Source organism: Magallana gigas, chromosome 5 (genome assembly GCF_963853765.1).
Source record: "Magallana gigas chromosome 5, xbMagGiga1.1, whole genome shotgun sequence".
NCBI lineage: Eukaryota > Metazoa > Mollusca > Bivalvia > Ostreida > Ostreidae > Magallana > Magallana gigas.
In genome coordinates this window covers 46007622-46026843 of record NC_088857.1, presented here as the reverse complement: position 1 = coordinate 46026843, position 19222 = coordinate 46007622, and the positions used below count along the sequence as shown (strand labels likewise).

The 19222-nt window shown below is 34.7% G+C and overlaps 2 protein-coding genes across 34 annotated transcripts in view; one reads left to right on the top strand and one right to left on the bottom strand.

Annotated features, from left to right (window-relative positions):
• Positions 1-2346: 2346 nt before the first annotated feature.
• LOC105328443 (uncharacterized) lies at positions 2347-11145 on the bottom strand. The gene is made up of 14 exons (XM_066085253.1): positions 10947-11145; positions 10488-10654; positions 10020-10259; positions 9640-9778; positions 9419-9526; positions 9148-9339; positions 8663-8984; positions 5504-5599; positions 4792-4945; positions 4298-4543; positions 3918-4056; positions 3688-3795; positions 3405-3596; positions 2347-3234 (listed from the first exon to the last, which is right to left on the bottom strand). Exons 2-14 carry the CDS (start codon positions 10623-10625, stop codon positions 2909-2911), a joined length of 2400 nt encoding a protein of 799 aa, XP_065941325.1. The 5' UTR covers positions 10626-10654; positions 10947-11145; the 3' UTR covers positions 2347-2908.
• Positions 11146-11851: 706 nt separating this feature from the next.
• LOC105334027 (Krueppel-like factor 8) overlaps positions 11852-19222 on the top strand; it is a 38229-nt gene continuing 30858 nt past the window's right edge. For all 33 annotated transcript variants that reach the window (XM_034465470.2, XM_034465540.2, XM_034465485.2 and 30 more), the window contains exons 1-4: positions 11852-12009; positions 14413-14600; positions 14726-15999; positions 16280-16539. In XM_034465470.2, the coding sequence (XP_034321361.2) occupies positions 14475-14600; positions 14726-15999; positions 16280-16539 (1660 nt within the window). In that variant the 5' untranslated portion in view covers positions 11852-12009; positions 14413-14474. The remainder of the gene's footprint in view (positions 12010-14412; positions 14601-14725; positions 16000-16279; positions 16540-19222) is intronic.

The following is a 19222-nucleotide window of genomic DNA, read 5'->3' as shown; positions in this document are numbered from 1 at the left end:
TCGTATTTGGAATCTCGAATCTCGAATGACCCTTCTCGGCTTTCGTAGTTTGTAAACTAATAACCTTGCTACTATTCTGTATGCTTCTGTAATTTATAACCGGGTAATAATCTAGATAGGCAATGAAGACGACTTCCAAACACTCACTAATGCGCCGTAACGTTATCTACACGTCACGTCTTATGTAACATCTGATTCCAAAGTGACCACGGTGGTGCTTCAACAAGCAACCTTTGGGTCGCTGGCCTATCACCTAGTCCTATGATCCAAGCGCTCCACACTTGCCTTCATCTCTGGCTTTTGAACAGTTACAAGTGTGTTGTGATAAATTAAATGCATTTATGTATATGCGTGCCATATATAGAATTAAAAACTGTCATACTGAGATATCAAAATACGTTTTTTATGGATGCGTTTGTTTTTTATGTATTTAAATATGTGTAATGATGTTTTTCGTCAGACATTTATAATTGTTTAACAGTAAGTTTGCAGTTTCTGTTGAAAACTAATGTTAGTTAACATAATACATTCTATATAAAAACTTTAATTCACGCTTTTATATCGTCTGTGGCTGAAATATATCAGTTTATTGGCCGGGAAAGTGTAAATATCAATAAAAAGATACTGCTAAATACATTTGATTGTTTTAATTATTTTTTTTCATTTACAGTTACCAACACTTTAATCACTCTTATCTAGATGTTATTCAATATATGCTTTTTATTTCATTTTATTTATGCATGTTATGCTTATGCATGTATTCATTGTCGGAAACCACTGCAATCCCATCCCATCTGGAAAGCCCTACACGGCCTCCGTACCGAGGCTTGAGAAGACAATGGCTTTTATTACAATCTTATTAAAATTTCAAAGAATTTTCTTTACGATCCATAATTTTTTTTTCATTCCTAGGCTTGTAAGGTTCATTTATCGAACGAACATAATTAGTCTTTTTACATTAATTATACACTTAATGCACTCAATGGTGAATATGAAATAGACATAGTACGTATACGTTAATACTGTGAACGTTGAATGAATGTCAGACTCTGTATCATCGGTATTATCGACTGATACAGGAGATACAAGCACCTGGCGTTAGATAATTTTTTCTCATAATGAAAAAATGTATAATAACCTTCTACCTAATAATGCACAAGGTGTAATATGCTCAGCCCGATGTTTTCAAACCTTAGTGCTAGAATATGATTTTCTATCAAAAAGGAAATACTGTTCAAATAGTATGCAATTATTTATTTCATGATATATATGCAATCAAATGAATAAAATCAATAAACAAAAACTGCATCAAAATATATATGAATTTGTGGAATAACTATTATATTGCAAACACCCATGGACATTTTTTGATGAAAATTGATGAAAACATTAATGGTGTCATAGCGTCATAATGGATTGCCAAAATATGTACACATGTACGAGAAAATATGATTAGATATATAGAGGATATCTATATATTGTGTGATTTTATATTTGCTTTATCCAACGAGTTGAAATGGTGTATATATTCGCGAGGCTTGCCGAGCGAATATAACCATTTCAACGAGTTGGATAAAGCAAATATAAAATCACACAATTATAGATGTTCTATTTATCTCATACAATTTGATTTATATTATGAAGCTTTTGAGACAGTCCCTTGTGTGACCCAAATTGGGTTTTTTTTCAAAGGTTAAAAACGATGATGCAACGTTGTGTTATGCGGCTATTGTGACCTTGCGCAATACAATTTAGTACGTCATTCCTGAGATAAATCTAACTATTTTAATGTAAAGTTTCACTGAAATAAACCTTAAAATAATTTTTTTTAGCTCTAGATAATTTTTCTTAGAGCTTATTCACTTGATTAAATGGAAATTCCGATTAGAAGACTTGAATAATCAAGTTTGTTGACATACACAAAGTTGCGAATGCTCGTTAGTTTGAATTGACTCGAACGATCTTAACGAGGAACAGTTGTTGATGCATAATGTTTAATAAAACAAACACTATAGCCTAATGATTCAAAATTGAAAATAGTGAATAAGGATGCTTACTGGTGGTGGAATAACAGTCTCATGAAACATTATTTCGGTAAGTTCTTGTATATAATCACAACCAGAGCGCTCTGTTTTCACCGCGTCGTTAGGATGAACTCCTTGATAGTTAACGTAATTTGTAGTTTTATAAACTTCACAAAGCAAATTGAAAGTTGGAAGTGGGCTAAATTTATCAAAAATCTTGACAAACAAGAAAAAAGGGTCTTGTGGTTACGGTTATGAATAACTTTGCAAAAAAGGTGTGGGGGGACCACACCCCCCCCCCCCCACTCACAATAGCCCCCCGGTTCCGACGCCTGTGCTACGCAGTTATGTGTTTTCCTTCATATTTGTAATTTAAATCTTTGACAAATCAATTTTATATTAATTTTTGTAGTAGATATAGTTATGTTGAAAGTACTAGCAAATCTTCGAAAATAGGTCACTGAAGCGTTGAAGCGAGGGGCTGTGTCAAAAGTAGTTCCGACCGGAAGTATTTGATATAGCATCACCCGTGTGATATAGCAAAGGTTTATCACACGGGTAATATACACCACACGTATGAGATAAATACATGATCTTTGCATGCATTTGTAATATACAACATGCATATACCCAGAAAGAAATGGTCGGTATACTGGTTTGCGCCACCAACATTGTACATACGACACGATCTCGTAATTTTCCCTTGAAGTGTTCGGTCCCGTTCCGTCTCGGAGTGTATAACACTGAAAATAGGAAATGTGGAACCAGCTGTTTACGTTGATTCCCGAACAAAAACCGTATACCCTCACATCCATACTTTATTCCTTCTTAAAGTTCATTCCTATAAGATCTTGTACCTACATGTAGTTACTTTTATATTAGTGTCAAAAGCATTTCCTGTGCACTATTCCTGGTCCACATTCGTCGTACTCCTGTTTGGTGATCCACATTTGTTGGAAAGTGGACAGAGAACCTAGAATAGATCCGCCGATCCACACTGAGTATTTCCGCTCTGGCGCGGCGCTGATCTTGACCTTCATTGAACTGGGAGAGACAGCCGTGACCTCTTTGGCTAGTCTGTCCTTGATCCCCGGAAACATGGTGGAGCCCCCTGACAACACGATGTTACTGTACATGTTTCTTCTGATGTCAATGTCGCACGCCATGATGGAGTTGTGGATCTGTTTGTGTATTCCGCTCGCTTCTAGACCTGTAAAGGAAACCATGTTTAAAATCTTATTTTACTGTCGCCTATATTTCATGTAAAAAAAACCATTGAGGATAAAATCTTCTATTGGTTTTGTTACCTATTATCGAAAATATGCTATATTAATTCAAAATGCCCAATCTCTATAAAAGATCTAGAATCTGGCCACCTACCTGTAAAGGATGGCTGGAACAGCACTTCCGGACATCGGAAACGCTCGTTTCCAATGGTGATCACTTGACCGTCCGGAAGTTCGTAAGATTTTTCCAGTGCGGAGGATTGCGCAGAGGCACAGAGTTCTTGTTCAAAATCCATAGCAACGTAACAGAGGTTTTCTTTGATGTCACGGACGATTTCTTGTTCGGCTGAAATAGTCAAGCAAATGTGTTTCCATTAGCATTTCTATTAAAAAATGTATCACCTTTTTTTCAAAAGTGCAGTAGTTGAAATTCTTACAAGAGTTGACAAAATTGTATCCTCGTTCATGAAGAATCCTTTGTAGATACTTGGTCAGATCTCTGCCGGCTAGGTCCACTCTCTTAATAGCGTGTGGAAGAGCGTAGCCTGATCAAATAATCAATTCGTTTATTCAATTTTATAGACAATGTATTAATTATTGATTTAACAATTCAATGTATCATCTATATCAATGTTTGAATATGAGAGCAATGCTGCTTTCGATTTACCTTCGTATATAGGGACGATGTGAGACACACCGTCTCCTGAATCGAACACGATTCCTGTCGTTCTTCCGGCGCCGTACAGAGAGAGGACAGCTTGGATGCTGACGTAGAACCCGGGCACGTTGAACGTCTCGAACATGATCTGTACGTTGAAATAAATTGAAGTTAGCGTAAAAGCACTGAAGGCAATATATTCTATTGCTACACTTTAACATATTTTCTTTTTGAAATGAAAATTTAGCAAGTTTCTAGCATAATCTCAAATACTGTAAATATTAGAGTTGGAAGTAAATAACATTTGGAAGAAATATCAATAAAGAAACCACAACAAAACCAAATATTCGTCTTTAGTAAAAAAAAAAATAATAAAAAAAAATGTTCACCTGCGTCATTTGTTCCCTGTTGTATTTGGGATTGAGTGGTGCCTCAGTCAGCAGCACCGGGTGGTCTTCGGGAGCCACCCTTAGTTCGTTGTAGAACGTGTGGTGCCAGATCTTCTCCATGTCGTCCCAGTTATTGACGACGCCATGTTCTACTGGGTAATTCAGGGACAGGACTCCCCGGTGGCTCTGGGCCTCGTCTCCTACATGTATGTAGCAATCCTTGCCTCCCATTCCCGCCATTACAATCTATAAATGAAAATTACGTTTACTATGAAATGTACATATGTGCACTTTTACAAGTATTTTATCTATTGACATATTTTTATTTATACGCAAAGCTAGTAAACGGGTTTATATGCAATAATATCTAGAAGTCATAGGAATGTTTTCTATAGAAAAGAATGAATCTAGTTACAATGTATTCTAGATGAAGACTTATTTTTAAAAATAAGATATTGAATAAAATTGACTTGTCAAGAAAACAGCTGTCTTACGTCGTATCTCGGTCGTCCGGTGACGGCGGGAAACACGGCCCGCGGGGCGTCATCTCCGGCAAAGCCTGCCTTACACATGCCCGACCCATTGTCAATCACAACACAGGCAATGTCGTCCTCAACCAGGTTAATAGGCATGGTTATTGTTTGGTTTGGTTACCGAAATTTGTTTCTGAAAGGTAATGAAACATTGAGAGTATGGAGAAAATTTGAAGCAAGGAAGTATAAGGGAGGGGGCTGCCTTCACCCCAACCTTTCACCTACTTTAACACATAGCTAACACGAGGCCACCCCCAGCCTCACTTTTTGGGAGCATTTAAAGGAAAATAGGAAAATTTTAAAAATTATCCTTAAAATCGAATTTTGATGTTCTCTCCTACCATTCGCTCCCCCACAGATTATGATTTTGAAAAATTGCGAATTTTTAAATTTATTTTTTAAAATTTGTATGCTCGTCAAGGTTAGGGATAAATCTGTTCCTCTTCCTCACCCCTACTTTCAAAAACTATGCTACGTGCGTGAGTTTATTTAGAAACTCGAACGGAAACCTACATAAGTACATGTTAAACATTGCTGCGATTTTAATTCGTCCAAAAGACTAAGATTAATGCACGTTTCTCAGGGGAAAAAATAGCACAAGCTATAAAAATTGAATGTTGGCGACGTTGATTCATTGGTTTTTTTTTTTTATTATTTCAAAATCGTTTCTTACCTCAGGTTCGCTTTAGTCTTGCAGTTGTTGGTTTGACTGGAATAGAGGTACCGGGCAGCCTTATATACTCTACCCACCGTGTCATCTCTGAGAACACTGCCAGAAATGGAAAGAACTTAGTCAATTTCCAAACAAGGAGATGTCTCCTCCCTTTTACCTTATATGACACAGTTTATATGACTGAGTTTAAATCTAAAATTAGATATTAGGGGAGCTTTAATACATATATACAAATGTGTGTATACTTCGGATGTTTAAAAATAGCAGTCAAATATTGGACCGTTTGAGTCACTTAAATTATATGATATAATCAAATAAATGATCATTTTGTTCCGTTTGATATTTTAATATCTCTCTCTCTCTCTCTCTCTCTCTCTCTCTCTCTCTCTCTCTCTCTCTCTCTCTCTCTCTCTCTCTCTCTCTCTCTCTGTACAGCTGTACATGTTATGTACATGTATTCGCATAGTGCTAAATGTTCTGGATGCCCCCTTTTTGTAGAGGTTTTATGTTTTATTGAATATTTTGAATGCAGTAGGAGACTGTTAAAAGTTTACAGTATTTACCAACTATGTGCTTTCGCTCTTATTTATTCGATAAAGGGACAAATAACTGCTGTGATACAAGTCTGACTTTAGATTAATTATTTGATTCGATAGTTAGATTGACACGATGTACATGGTTTAAATGTACAAGGCTGTTTGTTATTTTTTTTTTGGACGAATCATTCCGAGTAAAAACTAAAGACAAATCCAAACATTGTATTATTTAAAAATGTCTACGCTTCTGTTTTGTAAGGGGGTATGCTTAGACTAAACATGTAGAAACTGATGCATTGAGCCAGATTTAAAAACACGTGTAGCAACTGATAACTGATGCATGAAGCCAGATTTAAAAACACATGTAGCAACTGATAACTGATGCATGGAGCCAGATTGTGATACAATTCTGACTTAAGATTATTTGATTCGATAGATGTGTAGAATCAAACGATAGATGGATACGATGTACATGATGTCCGTGTCAAGGATGTTTGTTTAAATTATTTACAAATTATTTGGAGTAAAAAAAATTTAAATATTAATCCAGACATTGTATTTTTAAAGAAAATTCTACGCTTCTTGTTTTCAGAGGAGGGGGTGCATGGAACTTGATTTAAAAACATTCACATTATTTGCAGTTAGCGGTAAATATTGCGTTTCGAGGAAAACCTAAAGTCAAATCATTTATGTAAATCTTCATAAACACGCTTTTTCAAAATATTTTCGTTTGCGTCTGGTGCATTATTCTGCATGTTTTGCAATTTCTGTAAAAAAAAAAATTAAAAATCAAACCATGCATGGAACAGCTGTTTAGTTAACCTTCTATGAAATGTCCTCATTTCACTTTTCAAACTTATTCCAAGGCCGACATTGCTGACGTAATGATCTTTGAATGTATACATATCAATATAGAGTCTGCTGTACTAATGAAACGTCGCCAACAAAAAAAAAAGTACGAAATTGCTTGTTTGTAAACTTATAATATTGCTACTAATCTGTGTGCTTCGGTAATATGTAATAGGGCAACAACGTAGTTGACTTCCAAACACTGACTGATACAACGTAACATTATCTACACGTCACGTTTTAGGTATATGTATCCTCTGTTTCCAAGGTGACCACGGTGTTGCTTCAACCAACAACCTTTGGGTCGCTATAGCTAGCACCTTTGATCCAAACGCTCAACACTCGCTTACACCTCTGGCTTTTGAAAAGCTGGATAATGTGATAAATAAAATGCCTTTATATAAATATATATGACAAATATCGAATTTAAAATTGTTATATCAGAATAATTAAAATACGTTTATTATGGATGCGATTGTTATTTTAGTATTCAAACATCATTGACTTTTTCGTAAGACGTTTAATTGTTTAAAAGTAAGATAGTAGTTTCTGTTAAATAAAAAACGAGATAACAATACATTTAATAAAAAAACAAAAACTTTATTTCTCGCTTTTACATTGTCTCTAGTTGAAATAAATCGGTTTATTGTCCAAGGAAGTGTAAATATTACTCAAAATATACTTTTTTTCATTCGCAATCGCCCGCACTTGAATAATCCTTATCTAAATGTTATTCAATAGATGCTTTTTATTTCATTTTATTTAATATTTGCATGTTCTGCTTATATACATATATTCATTGTTGGAAACCACGGCATCGATCCCCTCCCATCTGGAAAGCGCTAGGCGAACACCGTACCGAGGCTTGAGAAGACAATGGCTTATATTACAATCTTATTTATTTTATAAACTAATTTTTTATGATTCATATAACCTTCTTTATTTATTCCTAGGCTTATATGGTTCATTTTTCGAACAATGTAAACCAATCATTTTTTCTCGATGATGAACATGAAAAAGATATAGTACGTATACATGTAAATGCTGACTCTGTATCATGCATCGGTATTATCGACTGATACGTGAGACATAAACACCTGACGTTAGATATTTTTCTCCTAATAAAAAAAATACCTTCAACCAAATAATAAACAAGTTGTATTATGCCTAGTCCGATTTTTTCAAACCATAGTGCAGGTGGAATATTCTTTATCAAAAAGGAAAAATTGTTTTAATTTTATGAAGTAATTATTTATTTCATGATATACACAATCATATAAATGATATCAATACACAAAAACATATATACAATGTAAATATATATGAATATGTGAAATAACTATTATATTGCAAACACCTTTGGCCATTTTTCTTTTATGAAAAGTGATGGAAAAGTGATGAAAAAGTCAATGGTGTTATGACGGACTGCCAATATATGTACACATGTACGAGAAAATATGAATAAATATATACATGATCTTTGCATGCATTTACAATATACAATATGAATATACTTAGAAAGAAATGGTCGATATATATCAATACTGGTTTGCACCACCAACATAGTACATATGACACTAGCCAGTAATTTTCCCTTGAAGTGTTCGGACCCGTTCCATCTTGGAGAGTATAACACTGAGAATAGGAAATGTGAAGCCTGTTTGCAGTGATTCCGGAACAAAAACCGTATACCCTCACATTCATACCTTATTCCTTTTTAAAGTTCATTCCTATAAGATCATGTACCTATTAGTTACTTTTATATTAATGTCAAAAGCATTTCCTGTGCACTATTCCTGGTCCACATTCGTCGTACTCCTGTTTGGTGATCCACATCTGTTGGAAAGTGGACAGAGAACCTAGAATAGATCCACCGATCCACACTGAGTATTTCCGCTCTGGCGCGGCGCTGATCTTGACCTTCATTGAACTGGGGGAAACGGCCGTGACCTCCTTGGCTAGTCTGTCCTTGATCCCCGGAAACATGGTGGAGCCCCCTGACAGCACGATGTTACTGTACATGTCTCTTCTGATGTCAATGTCGCACGCCATGATGGAGTTGTGGATCTGTTCGTGTATTCCACTCGCTTCTAGACCTGTAAGAGAAACCATACTTAATTCTTTTTTATTACTGTCACTTATATTTCATGTAAAAAAACAACTGAGCATAAAATCTTCTATTGTTTTGGTTACCTATAATCGAAAATATGCTATATTAAAGCAAAAAGCTCAATATCTATAAAAGACCTGGCCACGTACCTGTAAAGGATGGCTGGAACAGCACTTCCGGACATCGGAAACGCTCGTTGCCAATGGTGATCACTTGACCGTCCGGAAGTTCATAAGATTTTTCCAGTGCGGAGGATTGTGCAGAGGCACAGAGTTCTTGTTCAAAATCCATAGCAACGTAACAGAGGTTTTCTTTGATGTCACGGACGATTTCTTGTTCGGCTGAAATAGTAAAGTTGTTGAATAGAAATTTTCAATAGATTATTGATAAATATTTTCAAAACTATGCAGAAATACTTACAAGAGTTGACAAAATTGTATCCTCGTTCATGAAGAATTCTTTGTAGATACTTGGTCAGATCTCTGCCTGCTAGGTCCACTCTCTTAATAGCGTGTGGAAGAGCGTAACCTGAACAAAATTCATTCACAATGTACTCATTATATGAGTTGTATTTCGCAATTAATTCGAGATGTCAGCTATATTTAAGTTTTAATATAAGAACAATGCTGCTTTCAATTTACCTTCGTATATGGGGACGATGTGAGACACGCCGTCTCCCGAATCGAACACGATTCCTGTCGTTCTTCCGGCGCCGTACAGAGAGAGGACAGCTTGGATGCTGACGTAGAACCCGGGCACGTTGAACGTCTCGAACATGATCTGTACGTTGAAATAAATTGAAGTTAGCGTAAAAGCACTGAAGTCAATATATTCTATTGCTACACTTTAACATATTTCATTTTTGAAATGAAAATTTAGCAAGTTTCTAGCATAATCTCAAATACTGTAAATATTAGAGTTGGAAGTAAATAACATATGGAAGAAATATCAATAAAGAAACCACAACAAAACCAAATATTCGTCTTTAGTAAAAAAAAAAAATAATAAAAAAATTGTTCACCTGCGTCATTTGTTCCCTGTTGTATTTGGGATTGAGTGGTGCCTCTGTCAGCAGCACTGGGTGGTCCTCGGGAGCCACCCTTAGTTCGTTGTAGAACGTGTGGTGCCAGATCTTCTCCATGTCGTCCCAGTTATTGACGACGCCATGTTCTACTGGGTAATTCAGGGACAGGACTCCCCGGTGGCTCTGGGCCTCGTCTCCAATGTAACAATCCTTGCTTCCCATTCCCGCCATTACAATCTATGATCAATAAAAATAATATCCTTGTTCAACGTTGTTAAAGAATACATAAATATCATTTTAGAATTGCTTAAAGTAATTTGGTTATTCTGAACATGATACTTAAATAATTGATTTTTTAAAATAGTAATCCTGTTTATTTCATTTAGAATGTAATTAAACAAAAAACAATAATGAAATAAATATTTGAAGTGTGCATCCATAATTTGTTTCAAACAGCCTTCTTACGTCGTATCTAGGTCGTCCGGTGACGGCGGGAAACACGGCCCGCGGGGCGTCATCTCCGGCAAAGCCCGCCTTACACATGCCCGACCCATTGTCAATCACAACACAGGCAATGTCGTCCTCAACCAGGTTAATAGGCATGGTTATTGTTTGGTTTGGTGTGTTATATTCTAAAAAGAAGGCATATATATAGTATTAAATTACATCAAAGCTTTTAAAAGGGAAAGTCGGACAAAAAAATGTCTCGGTTGCAGTGCAAAAAAAAAATTGCATGTTGATACAACCCATTAGATAAATAAGTGAATAAATCAATTAAAAAAATAAAATGATTTTGAAATTTGAAAAACTATTTGTGGCTCAACAGATAAACTTTTGCACAGCCGGATTTAAAAAAAATACGAATACAGTAAAGGAATTAAGACTCATATTAAATACATGTAGCTATATTATTTGATTTCTTACCTTAGGTTTGCTTTAATCTTGCAGTTGTTGGTTTGACTGGAATAGAGGTACCGGGCAGCCTTATATACTCCACACACCGTGTCATCTCTGAGAACACTGCCAGAAATGGAAACAATCTTGTTCATCGAATTTAGTCAATTTCCAAACAAGGAGATGTCTCCTCCCTTTTACCTTATATGACACAGATCTGGGACTGAGTTTAAATCTAAAAATAGATATTTGTCGCAAGTATACATACATGTATGTTTACCTATTAAGGTTGTTTAGAATTACCTTTCAATACTGAATCTTTGAGTGACCTTTAATTATTTACAATGAGTGTAAAGTTATATGTACATTAATGTTTGTTCTACATATGATTATAGTAATACTAGTATACAAACATTCTCTCTCTCTCTCTAGCTCTCTCCATATTCTCTCTCTCTCTCTCTCTCTCTCTCTCGATCGGTCGATCGATCGATCGATAGAGGCACATCAACATGCATGGTAAGTAAAACAAAATGTTTACTTAACGTGTTTGGTTGCCATTTGATGCTGTACACAACTACACATGTATATATGTGCCTGATCAATTTTTGATTTTATAGATTTATTTAAATCCCATACATGTTTATCCGAGGAACTATAGCATCTGATCTGTGCTTCTACGGAAAAAAAATCTGGGTGGATTTCTTAAAACTTGCTCGCAATGGGGGAGGGGTTGCGGCCGGAGGGGGGGGGGGGGGGTACGGTCCCGATCGAGTTCTCTGTTTTTTGTTTGTTTTTTTTTTTTAATTTGAAATTTAATATATTGCTCCTCTTTTGCATAATCAGTATTCACAAAATTATGGAAAAGTCAATTTCAAAGCAATCTGGTCTCTCTCTATTTTTAATTGGAAAATGTATAATTTTGATATTGTTAAGATGTCAAGATTATCGATATCCTTCAGATTCACCGGTGGGGCCTAATATGTGTGACGTATCTAGTCACATGACCATGCTGCGATAATAGGATTGCAAATGGCCGACCGAACAAAGAGGAAATCGTGACCCAGAAAAATTCGAAATTTCTGCTGGAAAGAAGGTATATTTACGTGTTAAAGGAATTCAGTTATTATCTTATGTGTGGTGATTTAATTTTATATATCTTTTTTTGGCTTTGATGTTAAAAGGTGGGGTAAAAACGTTAACATTGGTGAGGAGGAAATGAACCGCCATGCCCAAGTCGGCAAGTGGAAGAAAAGCTGAAATTGTTTTCTTGAATATGTATGCTAATGGTATAAGCCTCTTGTGCATTTTGTGAATATATCAATATATCATCAAAATATAATGAAAACGGGTGTAATCATCCTCAAAATTCGATATTCGCGCAATGTTGGTCTATAAGTTAAGGGAAATAACTCATCTGCAGCCTGATGATACATTATGTGTGACAGTACTACCAAAGTGTAGTTTAAAAAGTGAAAACAACACGATTAATGAACATTAAAGTCTTGATGGATCAAGTTGCAGCTGAGTGTCATATATTGACACATATTTTGAAGGTTTTTCCCAACTAATTGTTTAAATGACCCAAATTTTACAACACATTTATCATGTCATATTTTAGTCCACCTGCCTGTAATGCAGGGTCGACTATCCCGTTGTTAGTTCTACAACACAGGTTTTGTCCCGTAGAGCAGCTTTAACCACATACAATTTTAAAAATCTTCTTGGACCATCTTTCATGTTACTTCGTTTGATCAGTTACTTCTATTTTGTAGATGTCTATAGAATTAATTTTATAATATTTTGGCCAATGAACTTCCTCATTATTTTCATAAAATTAACTTCATTTTGATAACTGTTTTTATCATCATGATCTGATATTCTGCACACTAAATTTGCCTGTCAGAAACCTGTCATTTAGACAAAGCGATCGGTTCACAGGAGTTGCTGGTTTAGTTTATACCAGTTATTTTTTACAGAGTTACACATTTTGTCAACTTACATGCACTTATTGTATATCTGGAATAAGTTTTGTCCCCATATGTATTGTATAAAAGTTGTGATTTCATAAAAAAAATTAATAAGATTTGAATGAAATGTAGAATTTTTAGCTTAAAGTAGATTTTTATGAAGACTTCAGCATGTATTTATAAATATTAAAGCACATTCATGAAAACACTCCTTATGTTGTGAAAATATGCTCGCAGTAAACAGATTTGCTTTATATAATTTGAAGGCAAAATCATGGGCTTTTCAGTTTTAAGAAATAAACATTATTCTCACATTATCACTGATGCGAGATCGGTTTGTCCAGTGTGAGACAGCAGTGTGAGATTTTTTTGTCTTACTGTAAGACTCTTACACTGTGTATTACTACGCCACTTTAAAACGTAAACAAACGTCTGCTATAGGGATATGCACAATGATTAATTGAGATTATTTTATTTACTAAGTAATTGTTTTGCTTAGTTAAATACAATTTATCAAATTTTTATTGAAAAAACTGTCATATGCTCTCATTTTGACTTGCACTATTTGAAGCACACGGAGGGATAAACCAAAAGTTATCTTTTGAATGTCATAACAGAAAGTTGTCAGGCATCATTTTTTAATGTGAAATAATTCAAGAAAAATAATCATTTATTATATACTCGTGTGGGATAGTGAAATTCCACCTCGGGACCAAGATTCACGGCCAAGGACTCGGCACAGCCTCGTCCTAGAATGTGAATCTTGTCCCCATCGGTGGAATTTCACTATCCCACTCTTGTAATAATGAATGATTCTATTAGGAACACATAAGGGTAAAACTATATAATAAGTGATTATTACTTGTGTTTATCAAGATATCATAGAAACAATTGTTCCACTAATGAATTTTCAAATTATTATGATCATCTTAATAAAGTGTAAATCATTACTCTTGTTAAATTTTCAAGACCAGCTTTGACTTTTCAAAGAACTGTTCCTTGTGTCTTACATTTTGGATTTTTCAAACTTTAAATTGATGGGTTGCATGCTTACATCAGTTAAATTTTTTTTTTTTTTTTTTTTTTTTTTTTTTTTTTAATAAAAAAAGGTCTCTATCATGTTTATAAATAAATAATTAGGATTGAATGCCTCTTACAACATGGACACTTAATGTAGTGTAAGGCATTGATAGGTGCAAGTCATCATACATAAATTTCAAAGAAAAAAATCTGTTCAAAAATAAAATAACGTGGTATTGTTAGTAAGAAAACATAATGAGGTTACAAAATTCCAAATCAAACCATTCTTAACATAGGTAACACTTTTTCTGTTGAAACTGTTGATACCACCTGTTTTTCACATGTGTGGAAAACCATAGGGAATGCCTCTTTTTTGTTTGTGCCAGCTGTATACAGACAAATCAGAATTTCTGAGGTAGCTGCTGTACAAATATACTATTTTTTCTATGTAGAAATCCATACTTTTGAAGCACCTAACATTGTACGAATATACTATTTTTTCTATGTAGAAATCCATACTTTTTGAAGCACCGAACATCCTTGAAGTGTGTAAACCAAAAAGAAATCCAACATGAGTTACCAAAAGATGTACATGAATCAAATATACTCAAGTTCCACTATGAGCTACCTGACCCAGATGTGGAAAAATCAACTTCTGTGTGATGCTGTCATTAAAACAGGTTCAATCAACACTAAGGTTAGACATACATTGTGTTTCCTTTTTCACTAATTTTGTTATCCGGAACATAAACAGTGTGTCGTAATGAAAGTAGAATTTGGTATCGGAGATATCCTTTCATTGTTTTGATTTATTTTTTGAAGGCACACAGGCTTGTACTGATAGCAGCCTGCCCAATGCTGCAACATCTAGAGAATGCATCTCTAGGATCTCATTTAGAAGTCAGAATGGCAGCTGACATTAAACAATCCTCGGTCATCTCGTTTCTGCGCTACCTTTATGAGGGTTTCATGACGCTTACAGAAGAAAACTGCAGAGACATTGAAAAAATGGGAAAACTTTTACAGGTTGAAAGTGTTGTTAAGTGTTGCTCAGATTTCTACAAGTGCTTAAGTGATAACACTGGAATGAAAATGGGAAGTGGGCCTCAAATGAATTTCCAGGACAGTGTTGAATTCCGCCATGTGAGAACCTCAGACTTTCAGAAACTAGCTCAAGATATGGGCATAAAGAGGTCACTTGATTCTGCGAGTCCCAGTGGAAAGCGACCAAGAGTACAGCGAGTGGATGACAGGACCACCATGAGTCAGGGCTATAATAACTCAGCAGATGTTGTAGAAATCATAGAAGACAGTTTAGAAGTAGTTCACAAGGAGCCAGCCCTCAGAGATTCTGAAGGATGGCCTAAAGAATCAGAATTACCACCAATCAGAACATCACAGTCAATATCTGTAGCCTCTACTAGTCAAATGTCAGCAAACTCTGACATTCAAATAGTTAATGTTGAGGAAGGAGATTCAAGAACTCATGCCGTAAATTCTTCAGCTGACATTTCAATACATTCCTCAAGTGCTAGACACGAACAGTCCCCATTACGAGATACTCATTCATCATCTTCATCATCATCCTCAGACAGAGTTTCATTTGAATCCACAAGGAGGGATCAACAGAGATATTCAGACCTCTCTAATTTTGGAAACCAGCCACCAGGACCATCAACTCACACACGTACATCAGAATCATCATTTTCCCCAAGTTCAGCCAAGCGCCCACAAGCCTCCATTCCATCTCACTCAACTCCGACAATTAACCCACCGCCACTCTCAACGTTCACACCAAAAATGCCACCTCTTCAGCCAAAGCCTTTTGCTGTTGGAAGCGCAGTGCAGGCAGCAAGCATGCCACAGCCAACGCCAGCAAGACCTGCCATACCAATTCCAGGATCTTTAACTGCAGTGCAGCCAGTATCTAGCCAGAGTCCAGGATCAAGTTCTAGTCAAGACAGTCGGACCCAGGACAGATTTCAGAATAAAGGAGCCAGTGGAAGCAGCCAAGTCATTCAGCAACATTTATCTAACACACAAGCTAGTCAGAATATAGAAAAACTCTTGGCTGGCGAAGGGTCATCTGAGCAAAGGTATTTTAATCACTAAGTATAGATTGTAGCTAACTTAAAATGCAACTTATCATCATAAAAATATAATGATTTCTGTTGTCATGATTTCTTGCAATTATTGAGTTCCATGACCATATTTTAGGAACTGTACTAAAAGTTTTTTTAGAATTTATATAGCATGGATCATTAGGTTTGCAAGCATATATGGCTAATGATCTGTTTTTTTTCCAAATCATGCATCTCAGACATATGGTTTTATGTAGGTGTTAACTTATTAAGAAAATTTGTTAATTTGTTGTAGTGGTAAAGAGACCTCAAGTTCCTCAGACCTGGCTCCTGATATAAGCTTTATCAAAGTGGAGGAGTCGGATACTGGTGGATTAGATATGTATGTGGATATTCCGGATGATGCCAAGGGAGCTCTACTGAGCAGTCAGGATGAAGGGGATGACGACACAGGAGAAATTCCATATGAATGGACGCGGGATGAATCCAACGAAGGCAGCAATCTAAGCGGAGAACAAAACATGTCTCTCTCTGGTCAAGAGGGAGCGTTTCAAGGTTGGTTTTCTTTTCTTATTGTTATATACATCCTCTTTATTCTGGTATGGAAATTTCATCATGCACTTGTGGAGGGTCATGCTTGAATGCTAAGTAAGTGGCTGTATGCTTCTGTGTTAACATAAAAAATCTATATTTTAAGATTTAAGAATATATTCTTCAGATTGATATACTTAGCAGTCCAGCATTTTTCTCCATAGGGTATATTGCTTGTGTTTGCACAAATCTTTTCTCTCAGTCTAATCCAAAATATTGTGGAAATGTTCGATGAAAAAAAACCCAAAAACAAAAATCCAAAATAATGGTTGTTTTACAATTGGACCTATGTTTAATAAACATGGTAAAGACAATTTCATGATTATTTTTGTGCAAGCATATCCTGTTTTAAAATTTTTAGAAGCACAAAATATGATTGATTGAGTATTTAAACCATAATAGAGTCTTTGATAGATATATTTTGTTTATATGACTTGATAGACAAAACAAATACTTCAGAAATACACATTTATAAAAACCATCTAGAAAGTTTAACAATATCATTAATCAGAATATCTTGAATGGTATAAATATAAACATGATAATATTTAAAATGTGATGTATACTTTGATTTAAGTTCTATTGAAATATTGAATTTTTGCAATATGAAATTGTGTGAAGGTTAAAGAAATTACAACATATTCTGTGCTTCAAATGAAAATTTAGTATATAGTGAAAGATGACCCAGAGAGGAAGAGGAAGATTGGAACCAATGGAAATTCAACACAATCTACACTAAAACATGAGTCAGTGTTCAGTGGGCAAAATGAACTCAGAAGTCAGCTTATCTTAACAATATACTATTGTTAAATTGATCTTTATTGACATTTTAGTCAAATTTTAAGTATCGTGCATTTTGAGATTTTGTCATAGAAAGAAGAATTGTTTCATACTTCTTACTATACTGATATTTGATATCATTGATTAACTCAAAATTTAAATCAATGAAAAATTGATTTTCAATTAATTAATTAAGAAATAAACAGCAAGTGAAAAAGTTAGCTGGGATATGACACTTGATTGGTCTAGTGAACAATGACCAAGAGTCACAAAGGGCTTCTCAGAAGATTTGAACTCGTACCAACCAAGTTCATATCCTGGTGAACTTTTTAACATTGCTGTTTATTACTTATGTTTACGTATGAGAAAAACAAATTGTTCAGAACCATTAATATAACTGTGTTTTTTTGTTAACGATAATGCAACAATCAAATGATGGGCATGTGCAACAATCATTGTGACGCATATAAAAGTTCACACAGAATGAAACATTTATGTTTTTCTATAGGTTTCTATACAGAATCATATGTATGCAGATGTAAATTTTGATAAATTTTGCGTAGTTAACACTTTCGTGGTATATTGTACGCAGTTCATTTTACTGACACTGAATACTCTCTCCGTATGTGGATTGGTAAACCACGTGCATATCTTACACAATGAAAAATGTATGTCTGCAAAAGTGAGAAGAAAATTAAATCTGTTGAATAGATTATCTGTACAAGTTAGTGTTGTGTTGTACTTCTGTAAAATCTGGTCAGATAGGAAAAACATGTAATGGAGGAAATGTTTTAAACAGATTGCTTTGAATTGAATTTATAGTAGGGATGTCAATTTTATTCAATGAGACTAGTCGTTATTCTGGGGCTTTAGTTGAGCGATAGTTGAGTGCTCGTTGATTTGTTTGAAATTGTGTGTCCTTTTCAAAAAAAGATAATGCTACTGGCAAAAACACCTTATCAGACTATCTATAACACATAAACATTCAAAGACGTATAATTATGAATATTTTCTTAATGTATTTGATTTAAAATTAAATTGAAAATGTCTTGGCTTTTCCATTTTCTTGTGATGTTTACACATAATTGAGCTACATATCATCAACGAATTTAATGACTTATTTAATATATGACATATAAAGAAACATCAAATTTGTCTTCTTGATCAAATGTATGCTTAAGTGCTTTAACACTGCTTTTATTCAAAAAGTTAATTTGATCAGACTAATATATTAGCTGCTTAAAAAATATACTCGGGGGCACAGATGGAACCGACTTCAATTAGAAAATGCAAAGAAAAGAAAGCTTATCAGTGGCCCAAAAACTGATGCATTTAGAAATAATAAAGACATTTTTTTGTTGTTGACTATTACGATTAATTGATTGAAAAATTTGAATTGCTGATTGTTATAACTGAGCAAAAGTTAAGTATTTGAATACTTGTTGACATCCCTAATTCATAGTGAAGACCACGTGCATGTTTGAATAATGATGAAGTTTTTTTAATGAATCACTTCAAATAAGTATGTGAGGGAGGAATGAAAGTATTTCAGCAGTTATGGTCTTGTTCTATTCGAGAAAAAAACATACGACTCTCTCTTTTTTATCCCTTCATTCTTACGTTTCATAGCAATTGTTTTTGTTCAAGATTTCTTATCAAATTTTTAAATAAATATTTTTCACCACATAATTCAAAGTTTTGATAATTATGTTAATTGCCATAGATTTTAATTTTTTCAATGGTATTCATATACAGTAAATGCTGAATTTATAGATTGCTTGTAAATGTTTAAACTTATTTTAAATTGGTGAAAAAACCCAGAGATGGCTAATTTAGTTTTTGAGGAAAGAGGAGATTATTGGAATCT